Source organism: Amaranthus tricolor, chromosome 3 (genome assembly GCF_026212465.1).
Source record: "Amaranthus tricolor cultivar Red isolate AtriRed21 chromosome 3, ASM2621246v1, whole genome shotgun sequence".
Lineage (NCBI taxonomy): Eukaryota > Viridiplantae > Streptophyta > Magnoliopsida > Caryophyllales > Amaranthaceae > Amaranthus > Amaranthus tricolor.
In genome coordinates, this window is record NC_080049.1 from 35,995,639 (window position 1) to 36,014,646 (window position 19,008).

Here is a 19,008-nt window from a genome sequence, read left to right on the forward strand (position 1 = left end):
ACTCCTAAAATATGTATTTTTGTATTGTATATTTTTCTTTTGTTTGCTTGGAGAGAAACTCCTTTATCCAGGAACACGAGATTATCTATTTTCCATTGTTTGGTTTGTGAAGAGAATAACTTTTTTGGATGGAAAATTATTTTCCCAAGGGTGAAAGTTTATTGAAGAAAACATCCAAAAACAACCGATAACGGAAAATAAAGTGTGAAAATTGGTTTTATTGAAACATAAAAATAATTTTCCTTCAAATCCAACACAACCTGGGGCCCCTAATATTATTAAAGATGAGTGGTTGTAAAATATTTAATGTTATAGTTGGAACAACTAATAATAAAATGTATAAATCCATCTTGACTGTAAATTAAAGGAATCTTCACACCATTTCATACTACCTTTTCTATCCAAATAAGAAAAAAGGTTTTGATGTTTAGCAATTGTTAGCGGAAAAAGGCTATAAATGACAAAGAAATAACTAAAATCCATACTAAAAGTCGAGGGATGAAGCACAAAACACAAGTTATGATGGTTATGAAAAACTTCGTTTTATTAGCAGAAAACTCCTGGAAGCTTCATATAAAGTTGTATGATCTCAAGCTTCTACGATGATTAAATATGTTTTCAAAGCTCAATAAAGGTTTTCAGTTTTCCATCTAAATTCACTTTCATTTTATTTTTATTCACATATCAGCTACATAATAAACCATTAACAAACAGACACAAAAATTCCTTACCTATTCTTTCTCCTCTATAATTTCTCACTACTTGTTTGTCTTTTTCATTTTGCAGAAAACGAATTCTAAGAGATAACTTATAAATACTCAGCCCCTTTTAATTAGTTACAACTTTTATTTGCTTCTTTATCCCTATCAGGTAGTAGAGATAATAATTTCCATCAAAAAAAAGGATGAAATGGTTGGGTACCAATACCAGTTTTGTTAGATAAACCTTATGAGGGGAAGAGGATGAAACTGCATAAAATGAAACTTTAACCCTTATCTTAAAGCTTGACTGAATTCACTAGCAAAGAAAAATACGTCAAAGAAGGAAGGACTTTGTGAATCATCGACTCACATGTACATGGAAGAAATTTTTTGCGGTTCATTAATTCTGTAGATGCTTGCAGAAGGTAAGTCCTTTACACATATACTTCTCCACATATATTATAATGCATGCGTACTGCAGGAAAGAAATTTACAACTTTCAGATCATAAGAATAAATAGTATTCCTTCTCTTTGTCTCAGGATTAACATATAGCAGTAGTACATAGGAAAACGTTTATCTTGCTTTTCAAGTGTGCAAAATTTGACTATATAACATCATACACCAATATAAAAGATGAATACTTGGCAAAGTCATGTCATGAAAAGACTAGCGCTGCAAGAAAGTAACCAAATCCGGAAATCTGAATACAGGCACAGGTTCACAGTAATCAGAAAGGCAAGAGAAAAGAAAATGATTTCAAGCAAAAACGATTTAATATGAAGAGGTTATCTACTGGAGAATGGTAGTTCCTCAGCAAGCTCATGGCCAATAGAAGAAAGGCACAGCTATAGAAATGAAGCAGATTAGCCTAATTGCCTAACTATAAAGACCAAAATGTGAATAAAGTCAACAATTCACATATAAGAACACTAATACACTATCAATGCATTCTTGTTTAAGATATGGACCAGAAAATAGGAAAGAAAAGTCAACTTAAGGATATATAAGACCATGATGTTACTTAGCAAAGGTCTATTATTGATTTTATTTAGTAATGGTTAACCCTCTCATGAAAAACTTTATTCTTTTTCTTTATGTCAACCTGCAGATAGGAACAAAAGCGTACAAAATTTATCAAATATGAAGAAAATCTCTTCTCTCATCCCTTGCCCAGAAACTGTTTTACCTTTGGTGATTGCTATCATCTGTCTGAAAATGTCAATGGGAGACCCAAGATTACATACAGTCAAAATCATCTGTGCGAATCAAGTTCAGAAGAACTCACCTCCTTACTTCAGAAATTTTGTGACAACAATGGGGAACCTCAACAATGAAGTCCGGAACTCTGGATTTGGGGAATCGGTCTCAGGCTCAACTCCCTACACCAATTACGGCCTTGCACAATGCTATAGAGACCTCTCCTCTCTCGACTGTATATTGTGTTATGCTCAAGCACGAATTGCTCTTCCTCAGTGCTTTCCCTCAACAGGGGGTCGCATATACCTGGATGGCTGCTATGCAAGAAGTGAGAACTACAACTTCTATGACGAATACCTGGGACCAGATGATACCACTATTTGTAGCAATAAAACAACAAATGAGCCAACATTCCCTGATGCAGCTAGGAGGGCAGTCGTGAGAGCAGTAGTAAATGCACCAAATAATAAAGGTTATGCAAGTGAACAGGTGTTAGTCAAAAGGGCAAAGAATGAATCAGCCTATGTTCTGGCCAATTGCTGGGGCAGCTTAAATACCAGCTCTTGCCAATTATGCTTAAAAAATGCTTCTTCTAAAATATTGGGATGCTTACCTTCATCAGAGGGGCGAGCATTGAACACTGGATGCTTCATAAGGTATTCAAACATCAATTTCCTGAACAATAAACCAAAGAGTGGAACTTCGAAAGGTAAATTCGGTTAGTAAATTTTCTCTGAAATTGTAACAGCATTAAAAAAGCAAATCAAGATTATCATTATATAAACAACTTATTCATTGCCTTGCAGCATATTAGCTTCACAAGCCATTTGCATTTTTGGTTCTTCAGGTACAATTATAGTGATAGTAGTCAGTGCTATCAGCTCCATCATAGTTGTGGCAATTGGAATAGCTGCTGGACTCCATTTCTGGAAGGTCAGAAGAATAAAAAAGAAACGAAGAGGTATAAATATTAAAAAAAACAAAAATGGAAATTGAAAATCATATTATAATTTCGTAAGTGTCCACTCTTCCTCATTTTTTGCCTACTATTCAAACAGGATCAAGTGATAATGAATCAGTACAAATCCTTTTTGACAAAAGCTTGATTTTCAAGTACTCAACACTTGAGAAGGCCACAGGTTCCTTCGCAGAAGCCAATAAACTTGGACGAGGAGGATTTGGAACAGTCTATAAGGTAATTCTACCCTTCATTCATACAGAGAATTTCTGAGAACAAAACCCGAGAAAACAAGAAATTTCTTCTCAAAATGTCTAAAAAAGTATCTTGTTTGGAACAAAAAAAACACTTAACACACTGAATTCTAAGTTAACTTATATATCATTTATCTAATAGAAATCTCTCTAGGGAGTCCTGTCTGATGGTAGAGAGGTTGCTGTCAAGAGACTCTTCTTCAATAGTAAACATAGAGCAGCGGAATTCTATAATGAAATCAACATAATCAGCGGCCTGCAGCACAAAAATCTAGTTAGATTGCTGGGCTGCAGCTGTACAGGACCTGAAAGTCTAATCGTCTATGAGTTACTGCCCAACAAGAGTCTTGATCGTTTCATTTTTGGTAAACACTATAGTTTCAGACATTTAAACTGTTTCTTACCTAAATCCAGTTTTCTAACTCTTCAATGTACACCATCAGATCCCCTGTTAGGTAAAGCATTGAACTGGTGCAAAAGATACATTATAATGATTGGCACAGCTGAAGGTTTGGCGTACCTTCATGAAAATACAAACACAAGAATCATCCACAGAGACATAAAAGCAAGCAATATACTGTTGGATTCAAAATTTAAAGCAAAAATTGCTGATTTTGGTTTAGCCAGGACTTTTCAGGAAGATAAAAGCCATATTAATACAGCTATAGCAGGCACACTGTAAAATTTAAAGCTTCAGACCAATATAGCTTTCTTTCATTTCCTTTCAAGGGAATTAAGCTTTAAAATGATATATAATGCATTGTTATCTATCAGGGGATACATGGCGCCAGAGTATTTAGTACATGGTCAGTTAACAGAGAAAGCCGATGTATACAGCTTTGGGGTGCTTTTGTTAGAGATGGTCACAGGAATACGAATCAACAAGCCAACATCTGACGACTACTCTGAAAGTTTAATAGCAAGCGTGAGTTCTTGTTTCTCTTTTTTGCTCCAAACTTCTAACCAAAGTCATTTTTTCTGACCTAAATATTAGAACAGGCATGGAAGCATTTCCAAAGGAGAAATGTTGAAGATATTCTAGATCCAAACTTAGCACCACCAGAAGATTATAGTGACAGTGATATCAAGAAAGAAGCCATGAGAATTGTGCATATAGGACTTCTGTGCACCCAAGAAGTACCTTCACTTCGGCCATCAATGCCAATGGTACTACAAATGCTGAAGAAAGAAGGGCAACTGCCTTCACCTTCTAGGCCACCTTTTATTGAGGAAAGGATTATGGACATCAATGATATATGTGAAAATCCAACTTACCCTATGAGAGGAGAACCTTATTCTATTTCTACTCTATCCTATAGCTCATTCTATGGAAGGTGATACTAGTGAAGCAAAAAAATGTAATGGTAGGTTACAAATGAGAAAAACAATTCTCGCCGTAGTGAAGCAAGGTAAATGAGCAAGAAGAGTAAAAGCATAATATGATTTTATTGATAACCATACAAGTGACAATTGAACAACATGTCAGCTATAAGTTTGTTACTTGTAAACATCCAACAGCAATAAGAAGAAAAGGCAAGTGTAAATATATAAAATGGAAATATCGAAGGTATTTAGGCAACTTAGTTGTTGAGAACATCACCTCATCTAATACAGAACAAAGTCCAATTATTTTCAGAAACGTCAATCTCTCAATATTAGAAATATCTAGCTTCCAAAAGTCTGAACAAGACAAGCTAGTGAAGAGCAACAGGAAAGCAAGAATTAAATTACAATTCACAGTTATCATTTCTCAAGTTACAGACTCTATTCCATTTAACATCAAATCTACGAACAGTTACAGACTCACTTAGCAAGCAGCCACCAGGTCCCCATAAGTCCACCTGCAATCTCTTAATATTTGGCATCCGAAAGCCCAACAGAAAAAGCAAGCTGCTCCAATTCCTCTCCTGCACCAAGATGGTACATATTGAGTGCAGCTTTGTGACCAGATGTCTTCTTACAGACAAACAGTCATTCTTAATAACTGAAGACAAATGCAACTTTAAACAAATAGGAATTGAAGAGAATCGTAAATCTTACATAAGATGGCTCAGATTCACAGGAAAGACGGTAGGTGAACCTAATGCACCAACCTGTCAGAAACTCCTGGATTGAATTTTTCATATTTGTACTCGTCCGCCAGACCATAGCCAATAGCAACAGGAACAACCATATTGTCTATAATCAGTTCTCATACAAACAATTAGTAATAGTGGTAATTGTATAGAATTATTCGTATTAGCATCGTATTAGGTGAACTAGCCAAGTATTAGTCGTATTAATGTAGTATTAGGCGTATTAGTATAATATTAGTCATAATAGTGTATTAGTATTATTTTAGTTGTATTAGTTTATTATAAGTCATATTTGTATAGAATTAGTCGTATGAGTGTAATACTAGGCGTACTAGTAAGGTATTAGTCATATTAATATAGTATAAAGCGTGTTAGTATAATATTAGTCGTATTAGTATAATATTAGATTATTAGTCGTATTTGCATAGTAATATCCATATTAGTATAGTGTTAGCCGTATTAGTATAATTTTAGTCATATTTATAGAGCCACTAGGCGAATAGTGTAGTATTAGTCATATTGGTATAGTATTAGGCGTATTAGTATAATATTAGTCGTATTTACATAATAATAGTTGTAATAGTATAGTGTTAGTCGTATTAGTATTATTATAGTTGTATTAGTTTAACATTAGTCGTATTTGTAAAGAATTAGTCGTATTATATACACAGTTGGTGAACCTGATACGCTGACCAGTTGCATGCTGTCATTAAAATCAATGATAGAAGCCTTAAATTCACCATAAGCTACATAAAATGTAATAATTACCTCCATTTGTAAGCAATTAACATCATCACAAAAAAATGTGGACTAATAACTCGGAAAATCTCGTTAGCTCTCTCTTTATCTAATATCGACCTAAATCGACTTACAATCAATAACCTTCTAATAAGTAATTTATTAAGATTCAAGGGAAAAGTTGGTGACGATCACTGCCTTTTTGTCAAGAACTTATTTGCCAATCAAACAGGATCATTTTTTAACATAAAGTATTGTTGCTCTACCCAAAATATTTCAAAATATGATGATTTAAAACTATTTTATACTACAACTCCTTATAAATATGTTAATAGGAGCACTAGCTACGAAATAGAAATTATACTCAATCCTTTTTCTTAACCTAATTTAGAACTCAAATGACCCAATCACTTGAAAATATTTGAAACGTTCTAGCATTTAACACAATTTCAGTTCTTTATTCAACAAAACTTCAAAAAAATTACAAATTAGATAAAGGTAAATTTCAGTATTAACCAAAACTTTTTAAAAATTAATAGGGTAACACTGAGGTCTATTAAATTCTTTCTTCTTGACCTTTAAACACTGAATACTTTTGAAAATGTTAATTGCAAAGCTTAAACCTTGCGATATACTTATTCATTCGTTTCACCAGATTAAATTGCATCAATTTCATAAATTTCCCCCAAAACTTAAACCCTAACTCTAACTATCTTTCTTCCCAATCACATTAATTTCCCCAAATTTAAACCTAGTTTTTTCCATCCTCTTTTACTATCAAATTATGAAACTAATGCAATTTGATCCGATAAACAAATAAATAGGCGTACAGCAAAGTTCAAGCTTTGTAATTAACGTTTTTAAACATTTTCTATGTAAAGAGATCACGGAAAAAGAATATGATAAATCTCACGATTAACACATAGATTTTTAAAAAATTTTAATTACACGTAAAAAAAACCCAATACATCACCACGTGGAATTTCCCTTAAATAAAAAGTGAAAAAAATTATTTGCCCGCTCCAAGAGACCGTCATGCTTTCCTAAACACGCTGTTGTCCCATACTCAGCAAATCATTCAACTGAATTTCAATTTCAGATTTCCAAATATATAATGTTAGAAAAAATGATCAACACAAAACAACAAAATTAAAGAGAAGAATGAATGATTGCGTACTTCATCATAACAGGAGCAATGCCATTAAAATGCCTCATGGATTCATAGGAACTTCGAACCCTAGAATTCCGGCACCGGAAATCGATTTTTCCGACGAGGGACAAAGGCGGCAATGAAAGAGTAATGGGTACTGCAATATTTTTCGCTCGTCTTTTAAATACCTATTTTTGTACTCCATTTGGTTGCCTGATTTCCTCCGTTCTCAAGACTCAAATATAAATTACTATTTATTTATTATTTAATTTAAGTTTATTTTATATATTGCTATATTAATATATAAGTGCAAATATAAAATATAATTTTGTTTGAATCATCTCATCAATACTTTCATAAAATTACTTTTTGTGATTAGGAAAATTAGCAATAGGTTGGCACGGCTTGCGCCCAGGACACACGAAAAAAATAGATAAATTTTGCCCCATTGAATTTGATGGCACGGCTTGCGCCCAGGACACACGAAAAAAATAGATAAATTTTGCCGCATCGAATTTGAAATCTTATGTGATTAAATTGTGCATTTAACCACCAAGCCAAAGTGTTATTAATGATAATTGTTACCTTATTTACTAATTATTGAGTTTTAAATGCATGATTATCAAATAAAAAGCAGATAATATCAAGCTCTGTTATTGGCGTGAAATATTTTTTTATATTATAAATTTTGTAATTATAAATATATATTTTATAATTAAGGCCCATAATTTATTTTTGGCCCTGGCCCCTAAAATCTCAGTGCCGGCGGGGTAGTATTATATTTCAGTAGCAAGAGCCTTCAACATGGGCAGATATAAGCATCTGCCAATGACACAAACACAATGTCCGCAACACTCATTCCAATCTGAGCATTCTCCACCACATTCAGTGCACTGCAAATGGCCTGATGAAGTCTCAAACTTCGCCTCGTGTCGCAAGGCTTGTTCTGCTGTAAAGACTTGCCTTACTAGGCTTCCGTTTTCATCCTCTGTACTTCTCTTTTCATTAGCAAAGGCTGCTCCTATTAATCATATGATGCACATTATATACCATAATTAGATCAAGAATAATCACATTAATTTGTAAGAACTAATTATAAAAGTAAGATACGACAAGAAAGGAAGTCTTAGACCGTGACAAATTGCTTTATGGGCCCATTCATATAGATATCCCACGGCGCAACGTGAGTTGACTTGTATAGCACTTAATGAGGTTTACTCTTTTCCAAAACTATATGGTATTAGAAGGATTATTCACCAAGTATTATATACAAATTTACAATCTAATATTTTAAAGACGTGGAATATTCGTCAAATATGAAGCATTTTCAATTTCAACAGTATATAATTAATTTTTTACAAATTTTACATGTTGATTGTTAAGTGCATTCTTTCTCCTCCTATAGGGGTCGGAGGGGAGGCTATGTTCAATATAGTCTCAAACGACATAGCAACTCAACCAAATATAAAAATTTTGTCGGGTTCTAGTATTAAAAAATTAACTCAACTAAAAGTCAAAATTAATGATATGCTAAAGCCTCCAATAACAATGTAAAAGAAAACATATGCGTATGATTGTGATCTAGGATTTAAATATAAATATAATCAAACATAGATTTCGGTAATACAACCACTTTTAAACGCAATTCTTAAACTTCGCAACCCTTTTTATTATATCATCACCACTTTTTTATAAAATTACTAAAATGCCCTTAAATTTATTTTTAATTATAAAATCAACCATTATTATTACTGAACTAAATTTATTAATAATAATTAAATTAAAATAAAAAATATTAATTTAAAAAGAAAATAATTTTTTAAATCGGAAAAAAAAAACCAAATTACACGTTTTGTGTTGAAATTTGATACATAATCACTTTTTTGGCCAAAACTTTTGATAGGAAAATCACATTACTGTTATATTTACAGCATTAGAACCTAGACTTCAAGATTTTTCCAATAATATAGTACATGCCCAATTTCGACAGCCGAGCGAGAAATGATGATCGTTTATAATTTGCTTATGTTAAAATTTGATATATGTTCAATCTTTTGGACATAACTTCATATTAATGCAAGGTTTGCGGCATTAGAAACTAGACTTCAAAAGTTTTCCAACGACATATCATATGTACAATTCTGACAATTGAGCGAGAAATGACGGCTGTTTAAGGTTTGCTGTGATTTCTAACATTCAGTCGCGCGCGACCGGACCACGGTATGGTCGCGTATAAACGCGTGACTCCATCACGGTTCGGTCGCGCGTTTTACGCGACTATACTGCGGTCCGGTCGCGAGCGACTCTCTATTGTCAGAATTCGGCATACAATATGTCGTTGAAAAGCTCTTGAAATTTAGTTTCTAATTCCGCACCTTGCATCAATTTCTATAAAAAGTTATGCCCAAAAGATTGAACATGTATCGAATTTCAGCACAAACAAAATTTAAACGATCGTCATTTCTCGCTCGGTTATCGGTATTGGGCATATATAATATATCATTGGAAATATCTTGAAATCTAGGTTCTAATGCGCAAACATTGCAATTATATGATTTTCCTATTTAAAGTTATAGCCAAAAGGATAAACATTTATCAAATTTTAACACAATCATATTGATGCCGCAATCATATTGATGCTTATTTTCATTGCCTATTGTAATTCAATTTTTAGTTTTAGCTTGTTTTAATTCAATGAGTGTTCAGAGAGAATTTTTAGAGAGATATGTTAGAGATTGAAGGTTTGAAAAGTAACCAGAGACAATCTTGAAAGTTCAATATATAAGGGGTGGCGATAAAATAAAAAGGACGACGAACTATAATAGTGCCCATTTTAAACAATAACTTGTTACATCCTATTTTAGCGTGCACCAACCTTAAAATGTATTAAAATAGTAAATACTTTTAATTGATTAGTACAGTCATTGAAGTACAATCATTAGAAAATACTTCCTATTATTAAATTGATGTACATTAAAGTGTCATTAAGTCTATAAAAAAAATTTACCACTTACAAACTATAAGGAAACAAGAGAGAACCTGATTGATTGAGCAAAACAACTGCAGAAATGACCACAGTGAAGAAGATAAATGGGATTTTTGCCATTTTTGAATGTCACAAAGAAGTCTTTTGAATAAAACTTGTATTTTGCTCTATATTTTTTATATTTGGCCAATTACAGAACAATAGTTTATGAGTTATTCATGTATTTATGTTGGTCCAGGAGTGAATATGCCGTATAGCCAATTTGCCATGTGCATTTATCAACAATTTTCTTTGTACAACGTGAATTTATTTTTCAACTAAAATACGTACATATAAAAACATAAATGTCTCGGTCAATCGTACCTAACTTAGGTTTGTAAATTCTATTATATTTTAATATCTACCATACAATATCATTATCTTATCCAGATTCAATTTTCATGTAGGAAAAAACTTTATTTTTTCAAGAGAAAATTAAAGAATTTTTTAAAGGTAAGGAGGATGAATGGATATTTTTCAATTGAGAATTAGAAGTTAATCTAGAATTTGAACAATAAAATTCTCGAAGTTATTATATTCCCTCTTATTCATTTTATTAGTCCTGTTTAGTTTTTTCACACTTGTCGAGACATTATTAAGTCAGAATATCTCTAATTGATTAATTATACTTAATTAATAATTATAGAAAATTAATATTAATAATTTTTACATTGAGACGAATCAAATAACATCTCATTTGACTATATTTTAACTTATACATTTAAAATAAAATACAAATAAGAATGATAAACCTATAATAACAAAAAAAAAATAAGAAAAATAGGCAGAATTAAAGAGTGTATAATAATTAAACAAAAATAAAAGGCAATGACATATTTTACACAGTATATTCAACATCTTTTACGATTTTTATTAATTAACTACCTTTAAATTTATAATTTAGACTTGTCATAGACTCAAACGCTCCAACAAGTCCACCAATACTGAGAATTGAATTTCGTCATAAGGATGAAATGACAAGCCTAGCGAAGTTGAGGAGGTTTTCTTCTAACACAACGCGGAATGACAATTTCCCACTTGATAAGACAATAACAATTTCTGCAGCAATTTCTAGAAGAAACACAGGCTGATCCACATGGTATACACTTGACTTGTTCTGAATTTGCACCATCTTCTATTGTTTGTAACTCCATTTCATCTTTATCAAGTCTTAATGTTTTTGTTTTGTCTTTCGTTAATGCTTGTAATAGGCTTCCATTTCCTTCTTCATCTTGTGTTATCCCAAGCGTCTCGTCTCCAAAACTACTTCCACCTACAAAAGTACAAATGTATGTACCTAAGTTACCTATAGCCTCCCTATAGAACTAATAAAATTTAACCATCAACTTAAACTTTTAATTGAAGTATAATAAATTAAATATTTTATTAGAAATTAAAAATATCATAAAATTTCAAATATACAAATGAAAAAGTTTGAGATGTGAAAATTAAGTGGAATCAATTGACTCTACAATCTTCCCTCACAAAAAAAATGACTCTACCCTCTACTATGTGGCTCTACCACTAGACTAGATATATGTGGGATTGCGAAGAAAGATCATGTTTGGTAATTGGTTTTTTGCAAGCTTATATATTGATTTTTTTAGTTTGTTAAATAAATGACTCTAAATTAGTTGAAAATGCGACTTTTATACCAAAATGAAATAAGTAGGTAGTTATTTTTTATTTGGTATTGATTTATTAGTTACTTTCCTTTAACATATCTCAAAATATAATAACTAACTTCAAAATATTTTGCTATTACAATCAGCTTAATAACCAATATAAAACAATCATATTATTTGTTATTAGTAAGAAAAAAATTAAATCAACTAACTATCAACAATCAACGGCTAAAATTCAATTATCAAACAAAAATAGCTCTTATTAGAATATATTCCAAGGGAATTTTTAAAACAAAAAAGAGAGAACCTGAAATATGGAACAAAACTACCGCTGGAATGCCAAAAAGGAGGAAGATGTAGAAGATTTTTGCCATCTCCAAGTGTGTAAAGTGCTTGAGACTTTGGAGTGTAACTTGCAAGTCAATTTGTACAAGTATTAGTTAATGAGCTATGTGCCATGTGAGAGTAATTATTTTACAATAGAAATTAAGGCTTTACAATAAATGCAAAAATGATAAAATTTATAAAATGTCTTCAAGATAATTTAAACATAAATAGAAAAGGTAACTCATATACAAACTAAAATGAGGTTCACTACTGAAACCAATTGATATTGATATGAGTTACCCTTTAAGTTTGTAAAGTAATATATACAATTCTTTTTCTCCCATGTAGGGTAACTCATATGGGCAATAAATAAGCACCATTTTGAAAGTAAAATTCTCTATTTTGTAATTAAATATCTCATCTATCTATTTGTCTTATTACCTTACAATCTGTCTGTTTCTTAACAATTTGTGTTTGTGTTGAGCCAAAAATTGGCGGGTTTATGTTACGCTAGGCGGCCAGGGCCGTCTTAACTATTTTAGAGGCCCTGTTCTAATACTCCCTCCGAACCAATTTAGTTGTCCCATTTCTTTATTTGACAAAGTCTTTTTAGTTATCCCATTTCTATTTTTGTCAATCTTTTTTTACCTAAATATCCTTAGTTTACACAAGTAATTACGAATATACCCCCATATACCTTACTTACCCAACTACCCTTCACTACTTACCCTTTTTAATGGACCCCACACCATCCTTAATAACCGTGCTCAAGCAAATGGTACATCTAAATTGGTTCGGAGGGAATATTAGAAAAGAGCCCTAACAACAATTGACTTCTCATAAAAATTTACTTCAAAATATTTTTATAAATATTGAAGCAGATATATTATAGCATTTTAATTGTAAATTACAACATACTTCTAATTCAAATTGATACTCCTCAATCTTTTATTTAAAAAGAACTATCTTTTACCATTTGAACTTTGACGTACTCTACATTCATTAATCGGATATTCCTACTTCCTACGTTCTAAAATATTTGTATCCGATTATGACGTAATATGTGAGAAAAAGGTCACTATCAGTAGCAAATATAATGAATTGAGAAAGTATATTTGTACTCAATGCAAGTTTCCAATTCAAATTAACAATTTTAGCAAATTCACATTATTTTAAATTTAAAATATCAAAAGTAAAATATGCTTTAAAAATTCAGATTTGATCTATTTCCTTTAAACTACACAATTTCTTCGGTTCTCTCAATCAACCGCACAAGCTACAATAGTCTTCCAAATACTTATCCTTAAAAACAAAAAAGATTAAAATCATGTGAACATATTAAATACAAGTATGAAACAACAGGTTTCCTAACATTAGTTCCCAATTACTACATGAAGATTACAAAAATTGAGCCATCCAAAACACAGGTATCAACAAATTGTTTAGAAAGATCTTTAATGGTGGATTTAAAAATAATAGGTGACTTAGTCTAATCTTTATGTTTAGTTTTGTCTATTGAGACAAAGCTCCTAAATTTTGTGAAGATGAAGATAGGAAAATGAAGAGTAAGAAAGTATGGATATTTGGAAGATTAAAAGCTGAAATTGAGATGAGAAAGCTAAAGAACAATGGCGGTAGAATATTAAAGGTAAAGAAAGGCTTAGAAAAAATATGGGGCCCTCCTGATTTTGGGGCCCTGTTGCCCTCATAGCCGGGCCTGAATACTACTAAGTATTCTGTTTAAAATATAACATATGCTCCATGCCTCCATTAATAAAATCACATGCTGGGATCAATAAAAATAAAGACTATTTTAGGAGCAGTTTATTGTAAGTTATGAACAGCTTTAATCTGTCTAATAGTATGATCTTGGTCTTTCAAAGCTAGTCATTTTGAGTTCCGTTTCATCATTGAGAATCAACTAGCTTCATAATTTGCATTTAATAAATTCATATGCTAATAATTTATATTATTAGCTATTTAACCATGTGTAAAGCGCGTCTCTCATACAAGAATTTGTATTTAGTCAAATAGGAGATGTCAAGTTCTCGAGTTGGAACTCACTAGTGACTAATAAAGGGTAAGTCACGTGTTTTGAACTAACTTCGTATATCCTAATACCCAGAGGTAGGGCTGAACAAGGTCCGGTCTGGTCTGGTCTAATTTAACACAAAAATTAGTTCAAATTAGAAATTCCGATCTAGAAATTTTTCAGACTAGACCAGACCAATCAAAACACCAGACCCTACGGTTTTTTCTTATAATAACAACAAATTCAAAAAAATCAAACCCTACCCAGAGGCAAGAACCTATATGTATACTATCTACCTTCACATTACAGGTAAAACCTACTTAATCACAACCTTTGAGACCAAATTTATGATTCTGAAAACTATTAGTCTAGTAAGGAACTAGTCCATCTTAAACACCGACGCTGTTCAACGTATTCCAACTCGAGTTCATATTCATCGGTTAGGAGATCCCCATCCAATCTTAAGGAGGGAAGCGTAAAGAAGCTCGTTCCATAAGTCGGGTACTCCAGGCAAGCACCAATGGCTACAGTCTTGATAAAGCTCAGCCTCAGTTAGCTCTTTTTCACTGTCGTATAAACTTCTGTAAATTGATGGGTGTCCATCTTTTCTGTAATCTGTCAACCTGCTTATGTTTAAGTACATCACAGGGGTCTTCATTTTCCCCAGAACTTGTTCGAGAGCTCTCATTTTTGATGGGTATCTCGCTAAGTAAGTCTTGTTGAAGATTGGCTCGGTTTCTTTATGGCATTGTCCTCCTGAATTCCATTGACCTCCTCTGCATCAAACACTCATTTAACATCAATTTTGATTCTTCAAACAAAAATGACACATTTGTTTATCAACTGTTCGATGATGCAAAAAAGTAAATGATACGTTGTTACTAAACAGCAGATCCTTAACGTCCAAAGTCAACAACAGTCAAAAAAGTCAACCCAATCGCCCGTTAGTAAGAGCGGGCAATTACTTGACTGACTTTTTTTTACACAGTTTAAGTAATCGCCTGTTGTCAGCAACAGCGAACACAACCAAACCTTAGCATTGGACTAGGAGGCGCTTATTTTTCCGAAGCTTATTTTGGGAATTGTTTTAGGAAAAAAAAGTTTATTTTGTTCAAATTTTTTACATATACTCGGTCTGATTTGACCTATGAACCATTAATCAGATGTTCAAACCAAAAAAAGGCGTTCAGTATCAGATGAAACAAGAGTTCAGCATTAGCCTGTTAATTTGCTAACCTGAAATGGGTGCCAGAATATCCTCTAAAGAATACTAGAGTTCTGTTGTAATCAATATGCCTGTCAACCCATCTGCCCCAAGTAGTGAGCGCCTTCCTGTAAGCCTTAAGAGCCTTAAGCCGAGGGTGAACATGGTCACCTTCTTGATAATATTCCTCCCTGAAGAATGGGTTAATCCAAAAATAGTTGACATCACATAATTCTAGTCATAATCATCATCATCATCAATATCCCGCTCAAAAACAGATTTGGGTGAGGGAAGATGACGAATAATCCATACCCGTACCCCTTAAAAGACAGGGCCAAAAGAATGCAGTCAATTTCATAATATAAAATAGCAAACTCACCCTCTAGAAGTTTTCTCATGAGTCCACCAATGACCGGTATTAAAGACTAAAATATGAGCATCATGATACATGTTGGTTGTTTGGTCCATTAAATCAAGCCTTAATGTTGCTAATGATCTATTTTTATCCTGGAAAAAGGATTCCCTGACCAAAAATGGAGCTCTAACATAATCAATGCTACAGTTGTAATCCTGCATACAAAAAAACAGCACCAAGTTTCATAAACTCAAGAGAGTAAAGGAGAAGGTTGAGAAACTTTTATAATATGAAAAGATCCAACAATCTTGCCTCGAATCGGAAGGCGTAGAAGCCGTTTTTTTTGAATTCTCTCTTCCCTGATACCTCGTACACCCTCGTCTTGTCCTTGATACTATTCCAAAGAATGCAAACAAGAGACTCCCACATGTTTCGATTCAATGAATCCCCAATGAAAACTAGCTTCCTCCCTCTCATTCTCTCCAAGAAATCAGTGGCGTTGATTCTAACATTTGAGATAGTAAATCAATCAATCACCAAGGCTATGAACATTGATAATACAAACATTATGTTTTCTCTGTACTTGTCTATGCAAAAGTGAAATCATCCTCAAATAAATCCTCACAAGAATCATGCAATTAGATTGGCACAAAAGCTTCAAAAATTCTAAATAATGACTTCATTATTCCTTATAAACAATTTTGATCGAGTATATAACATATCTTGGGCTAGAACTATGAGCTTATGAGCTCTTCATACGAAAGCTCGAATGTTTGAGTCATGAGCTTATGAGCTCTTCATACGAAAGCTCGAATGTTTGAGTCATGAGCTTATGAGCTCTTCATACGAAAGCTCGAATGTTTGAGTCAAGGGCAGAGCAAAAAGTAACAAATTCTTTGAAGGCTTGGTGCAATCTGTGCAATTTCAAAATTTTATGATATTTTCTAACAACTTTTGTATTTTAAACACATAACATATAGTCCCACATAATGACATAATGTAATACTGAGGTCCACATAATGACATAATGTAATGGTGAGGTCCCTAATTTTTCGGGGCTTTGTATGGTGAAACATGTTGAACATGCTATGACTCTCTCCTGGTTTCAGTTGCATTCTTAACAAAATACAAGTAGCTAGTAGCAAGCATAATACTTGTATACAATACAACTTCAGTTGAATGCTCAGGGGCACTAAACACCAAATTATCTCAAAAATTGAAAAGGATGAAGGGAAATTAAAGATGTAAACTACATGAACATTTCAGCCAAAATTCAGAAATTAAAATACAATTTTTTATTAAAGAAAACCCCCAAAAAAGCTTGAAGTACAAGCATATATTGAAATTTACCTTGGAATGTTACACTGAAATGGCTGCCATTTCCATCTATAAAACCCTTTATCAGGTCTCCCATTAAGATGACAATTAAAATCTTTATCAATATAAGGGCAAGAACCTGGTGGGTAATGTGGCAAATCATCATCTTTAACCCACTTTCCCTCAAAAAAATCACAATCTTTTAACAAAGTCCCATCACCACCATTTTCTCTTTCAGCAAATCTTATATTAAACTTCCCTGAAATTCTCAAACCCTCATCATCTTTCACCTTAGTAACATCAAAATTTTCACTTTTTGCAGAATTATTTGTCTCACCATCAAAAACCCTTGATTTTAAACCAAGAAAACTCACATTTTTCAGCTTAAAATCAAGATTTTCAAACTGGGTTTTCCCTGTAATATTCAAATTCCCACTTCCACTCACATTGTTTAGAGTAAAATTCCCTAAAATTGTTTCATTTTTACTAGTTTTTGGATGGGAAAAAGACCAAGATACAATTGAAGAATCCAAGAAAAAAGAGGAAATTGGAATTGTTTTATTGGTAAATGAGATTCCAAGGGAAACAAGAATGAAAGAAATAGCAGCAATACATAACCCAAAACCAGAAACAATTAAATTTCTTTTTGGGTGTAATCTGTGTTGCATTTTATCTAATAATTCTGCTTTTATTGAAGCCATAACTGCTGTTCCTGCACAGCAATTTGCATGCACAATGCAGAAATTCCACACAATTTAGCCAACAGAAAACTGCGATTATAATTTATCAATCGGTATTTTTTGAGTAACAAAATTTATAATTTTTGAAAAGCGAGTTAGTTCATCTTCTAATCATGCATTCTTGCTTTCTTTAATCTTGATTTTCTCTCTTTTGATGTAAGTATTTTACCAGTATTTTACAATTGCAGACTTGCAGAGGAAAGGAGGGAAAACCATGAAAGTGGGGTTGTTTTTAATTTGACTAAAGTGCCCTTTCTTTTACAATTGCAGGCTGATAGGCATAATACATATAGGCTATAGCAATGTGGCATGATGGTAATTATGATTGTGTACAGCCGTGCCAAATTAAAAAGGCATTAATAAAATTTGCCGCCCTTTTTATTTTATCGTCACCCTTCCTATTGAAATTACGAATTTGTTCCTAGAATTTTCACCGGACTTAATAATACTATTATCAACTAAATTAATAAAAAAATATTAATAAAAATTAAAAATTAATTAACAACTAAATTTTAATTACTATATTATTATTATATTAAAAAATAATTAAACATTCAAATAAATTATTTAAATTCAAAACTAATTATTATAATAACATTATCATAATATAATACTATATTAAAATAAAATAATTTATTACAACATTTATTTAAATAACAATAACTTAAAAAAAAAATTAATTAAACCAAAAAATTTCATAATTAGAAATTAAAAAAAAATTACCAGTCACACAAAAAGTGCGACTGTACCTAGAAACGAGTGGCACAAAAAGTGCAACTCGACCTACGTACAGTCACACTTTGTGCGACTGGTATTTTTTTAAAAAAATTTAATTAATTTTATTTATATTATTATTGCTATTATTATTATTATTATTATTATTATTATTAGTGTTCTTACTCGCTTGACTGGAGCTGTCGGTGCAATTTGAGATTCTACTGATGATGCTGAGCCTTTCGATGAACAAGAAGATGGCAACCTCTTGCATTCTAACTGCTTTCTAGGTCTTCCCCTCCCCCTTGCCATGGCTGGTTTCTTGTGAAACCAGGAGATAATTTTTCTAGAGAGAGGTTCTATTATTATTATTATTATTATTATTATTATTATTGTGATTGTTATTATTATTATTAAATTTTTATTTTTGTTTTAATTATTATATTTAATTTATTTTTTTAAATATTTTTATTAATTATTATTATTATTATTATTATTATTATTATTATTATTATTATTTGTATAAATAAGAAAATTCAAGTCCAGTGGCAAAGTTATAATTTTTTAAATTTTAGGGGTAAATTCGTAATTTTA

At 32.0% G+C, this 19,008-nt stretch overlaps 3 protein-coding genes and 1 long non-coding RNA gene across 6 annotated transcripts; 1 reads left to right on the top strand and 3 right to left on the bottom strand.

Annotated features, from left to right (window-relative positions):
• The first annotated feature begins 205 nt into the window (after positions 1 to 205).
• LOC130807345 (cysteine-rich receptor-like protein kinase 2) lies at positions 206 to 4,588 on the top strand. Of its 3 annotated transcripts, XM_057672530.1 has the most exons (9): positions 207 to 634; positions 787 to 1,126; positions 1,812 to 2,609; positions 2,748 to 2,861; positions 2,959 to 3,095; positions 3,267 to 3,477; positions 3,556 to 3,790; positions 3,887 to 4,037; positions 4,112 to 4,588. In XM_057672530.1, exons 2-9 carry the CDS (start codon positions 1,114 to 1,116, stop codon positions 4,448 to 4,450), a joined length of 1,998 nt encoding a protein of 665 aa, XP_057528513.1. In that variant the 5' UTR covers positions 207 to 634; positions 787 to 1,113; the 3' UTR covers positions 4,451 to 4,588. The 3 variants fall into 3 exon arrangements, with proteins under 3 accessions (XP_057528514.1, XP_057528513.1, XP_057528512.1); XM_057672531.1 differs by having other exon boundaries at positions 206 to 1,126; positions 1,414 to 2,609; XM_057672529.1 differs by having other exon boundaries at positions 207 to 1,126.
• Positions 4,589 to 5,716: 1,128 nt separating this feature from the next.
• Positions 5,717 to 10,282, bottom strand: LOC130807350 (uncharacterized). The gene is made up of 3 exons (XR_009040574.1): positions 10,115 to 10,282; positions 7,103 to 8,096; positions 5,717 to 7,007 (listed from the first exon to the last, which is right to left on the bottom strand). It is a non-coding gene; the product is annotated as an uncharacterized LOC130807350 (long non-coding RNA).
• A 494-nt stretch (positions 10,283 to 10,776) lies between these two features.
• Positions 10,777 to 12,234, bottom strand: LOC130807349 (uncharacterized). Its single transcript, XM_057672535.1, has 2 exons — positions 12,033 to 12,234; positions 10,777 to 11,373 (listed from the first exon to the last, which is right to left on the bottom strand). Exons 1-2 carry the CDS (start codon positions 12,097 to 12,099, stop codon positions 11,084 to 11,086), a joined length of 357 nt encoding a protein of 118 aa, XP_057528518.1. The 5' UTR covers positions 12,100 to 12,234; the 3' UTR covers positions 10,777 to 11,083.
• A 662-nt stretch (positions 12,235 to 12,896) lies between these two features.
• LOC130807347 (protein trichome birefringence-like 2) lies at positions 12,897 to 18,143 on the bottom strand. The gene is made up of 5 exons (XM_057672533.1): positions 16,994 to 18,143; positions 15,956 to 16,148; positions 15,668 to 15,858; positions 15,321 to 15,479; positions 12,897 to 14,860 (listed from the first exon to the last, which is right to left on the bottom strand). The coding sequence occupies exons 1-5, from the start codon at positions 17,659 to 17,661 to the stop codon at positions 14,518 to 14,520; spliced, it is 1,554 nt and encodes a 517-aa protein (XP_057528516.1). The 5' UTR covers positions 17,662 to 18,143; the 3' UTR covers positions 12,897 to 14,517.
• Positions 18,144 to 19,008: the final 865 nt, after the last annotated feature.

Bases quoted from the DNA above. Each gene is read 5' to 3' on its own strand.
- LOC130807349 (XM_057672535.1), bottom strand. From the start codon at position 12,099: ATGGCAAAAATCTTCTACATCTTCCTCCTTTTTGGCATTCCAGCGGTA. The intron at 11,374-12,032 runs GTTCTCTCTTTT...GTACTTTTGTAG, and splicing joins AGTTTTGTTCCATATTTCAG to GTGGAAGTAGTTTTGGAGAC.
- LOC130807347 (XM_057672533.1), bottom strand. From the start codon at position 17,661: ATGGCTTCAATAAAAGCAGAATTATTAGATAAAATGCAACACAGATTA. The intron at 16,149-16,993 runs GTAAATTTCAAT...CTCAAATGTTAG, and splicing joins TTTCAGTGTAACATTCCAAG to AATCAACGCCACTGATTTCT. The intron at 15,480-15,667 runs GTGAGTTTGCTA...CCCATTCTTCAG, and splicing joins CATGAGAAAACTTCTAGAGG to GGAGGAATATTATCAAGAAG.
- LOC130807345 (XM_057672529.1), top strand. The intron at 2,610-2,747 runs GTAAATTCGGTT...TTGGTTCTTCAG, and splicing joins AAAGAGTGGAACTTCGAAAG to GTACAATTATAGTGATAGTA. The intron at 4,038-4,111 runs GTGAGTTCTTGT...ATATTAGAACAG, and splicing joins CTGAAAGTTTAATAGCAAGC to GCATGGAAGCATTTCCAAAG.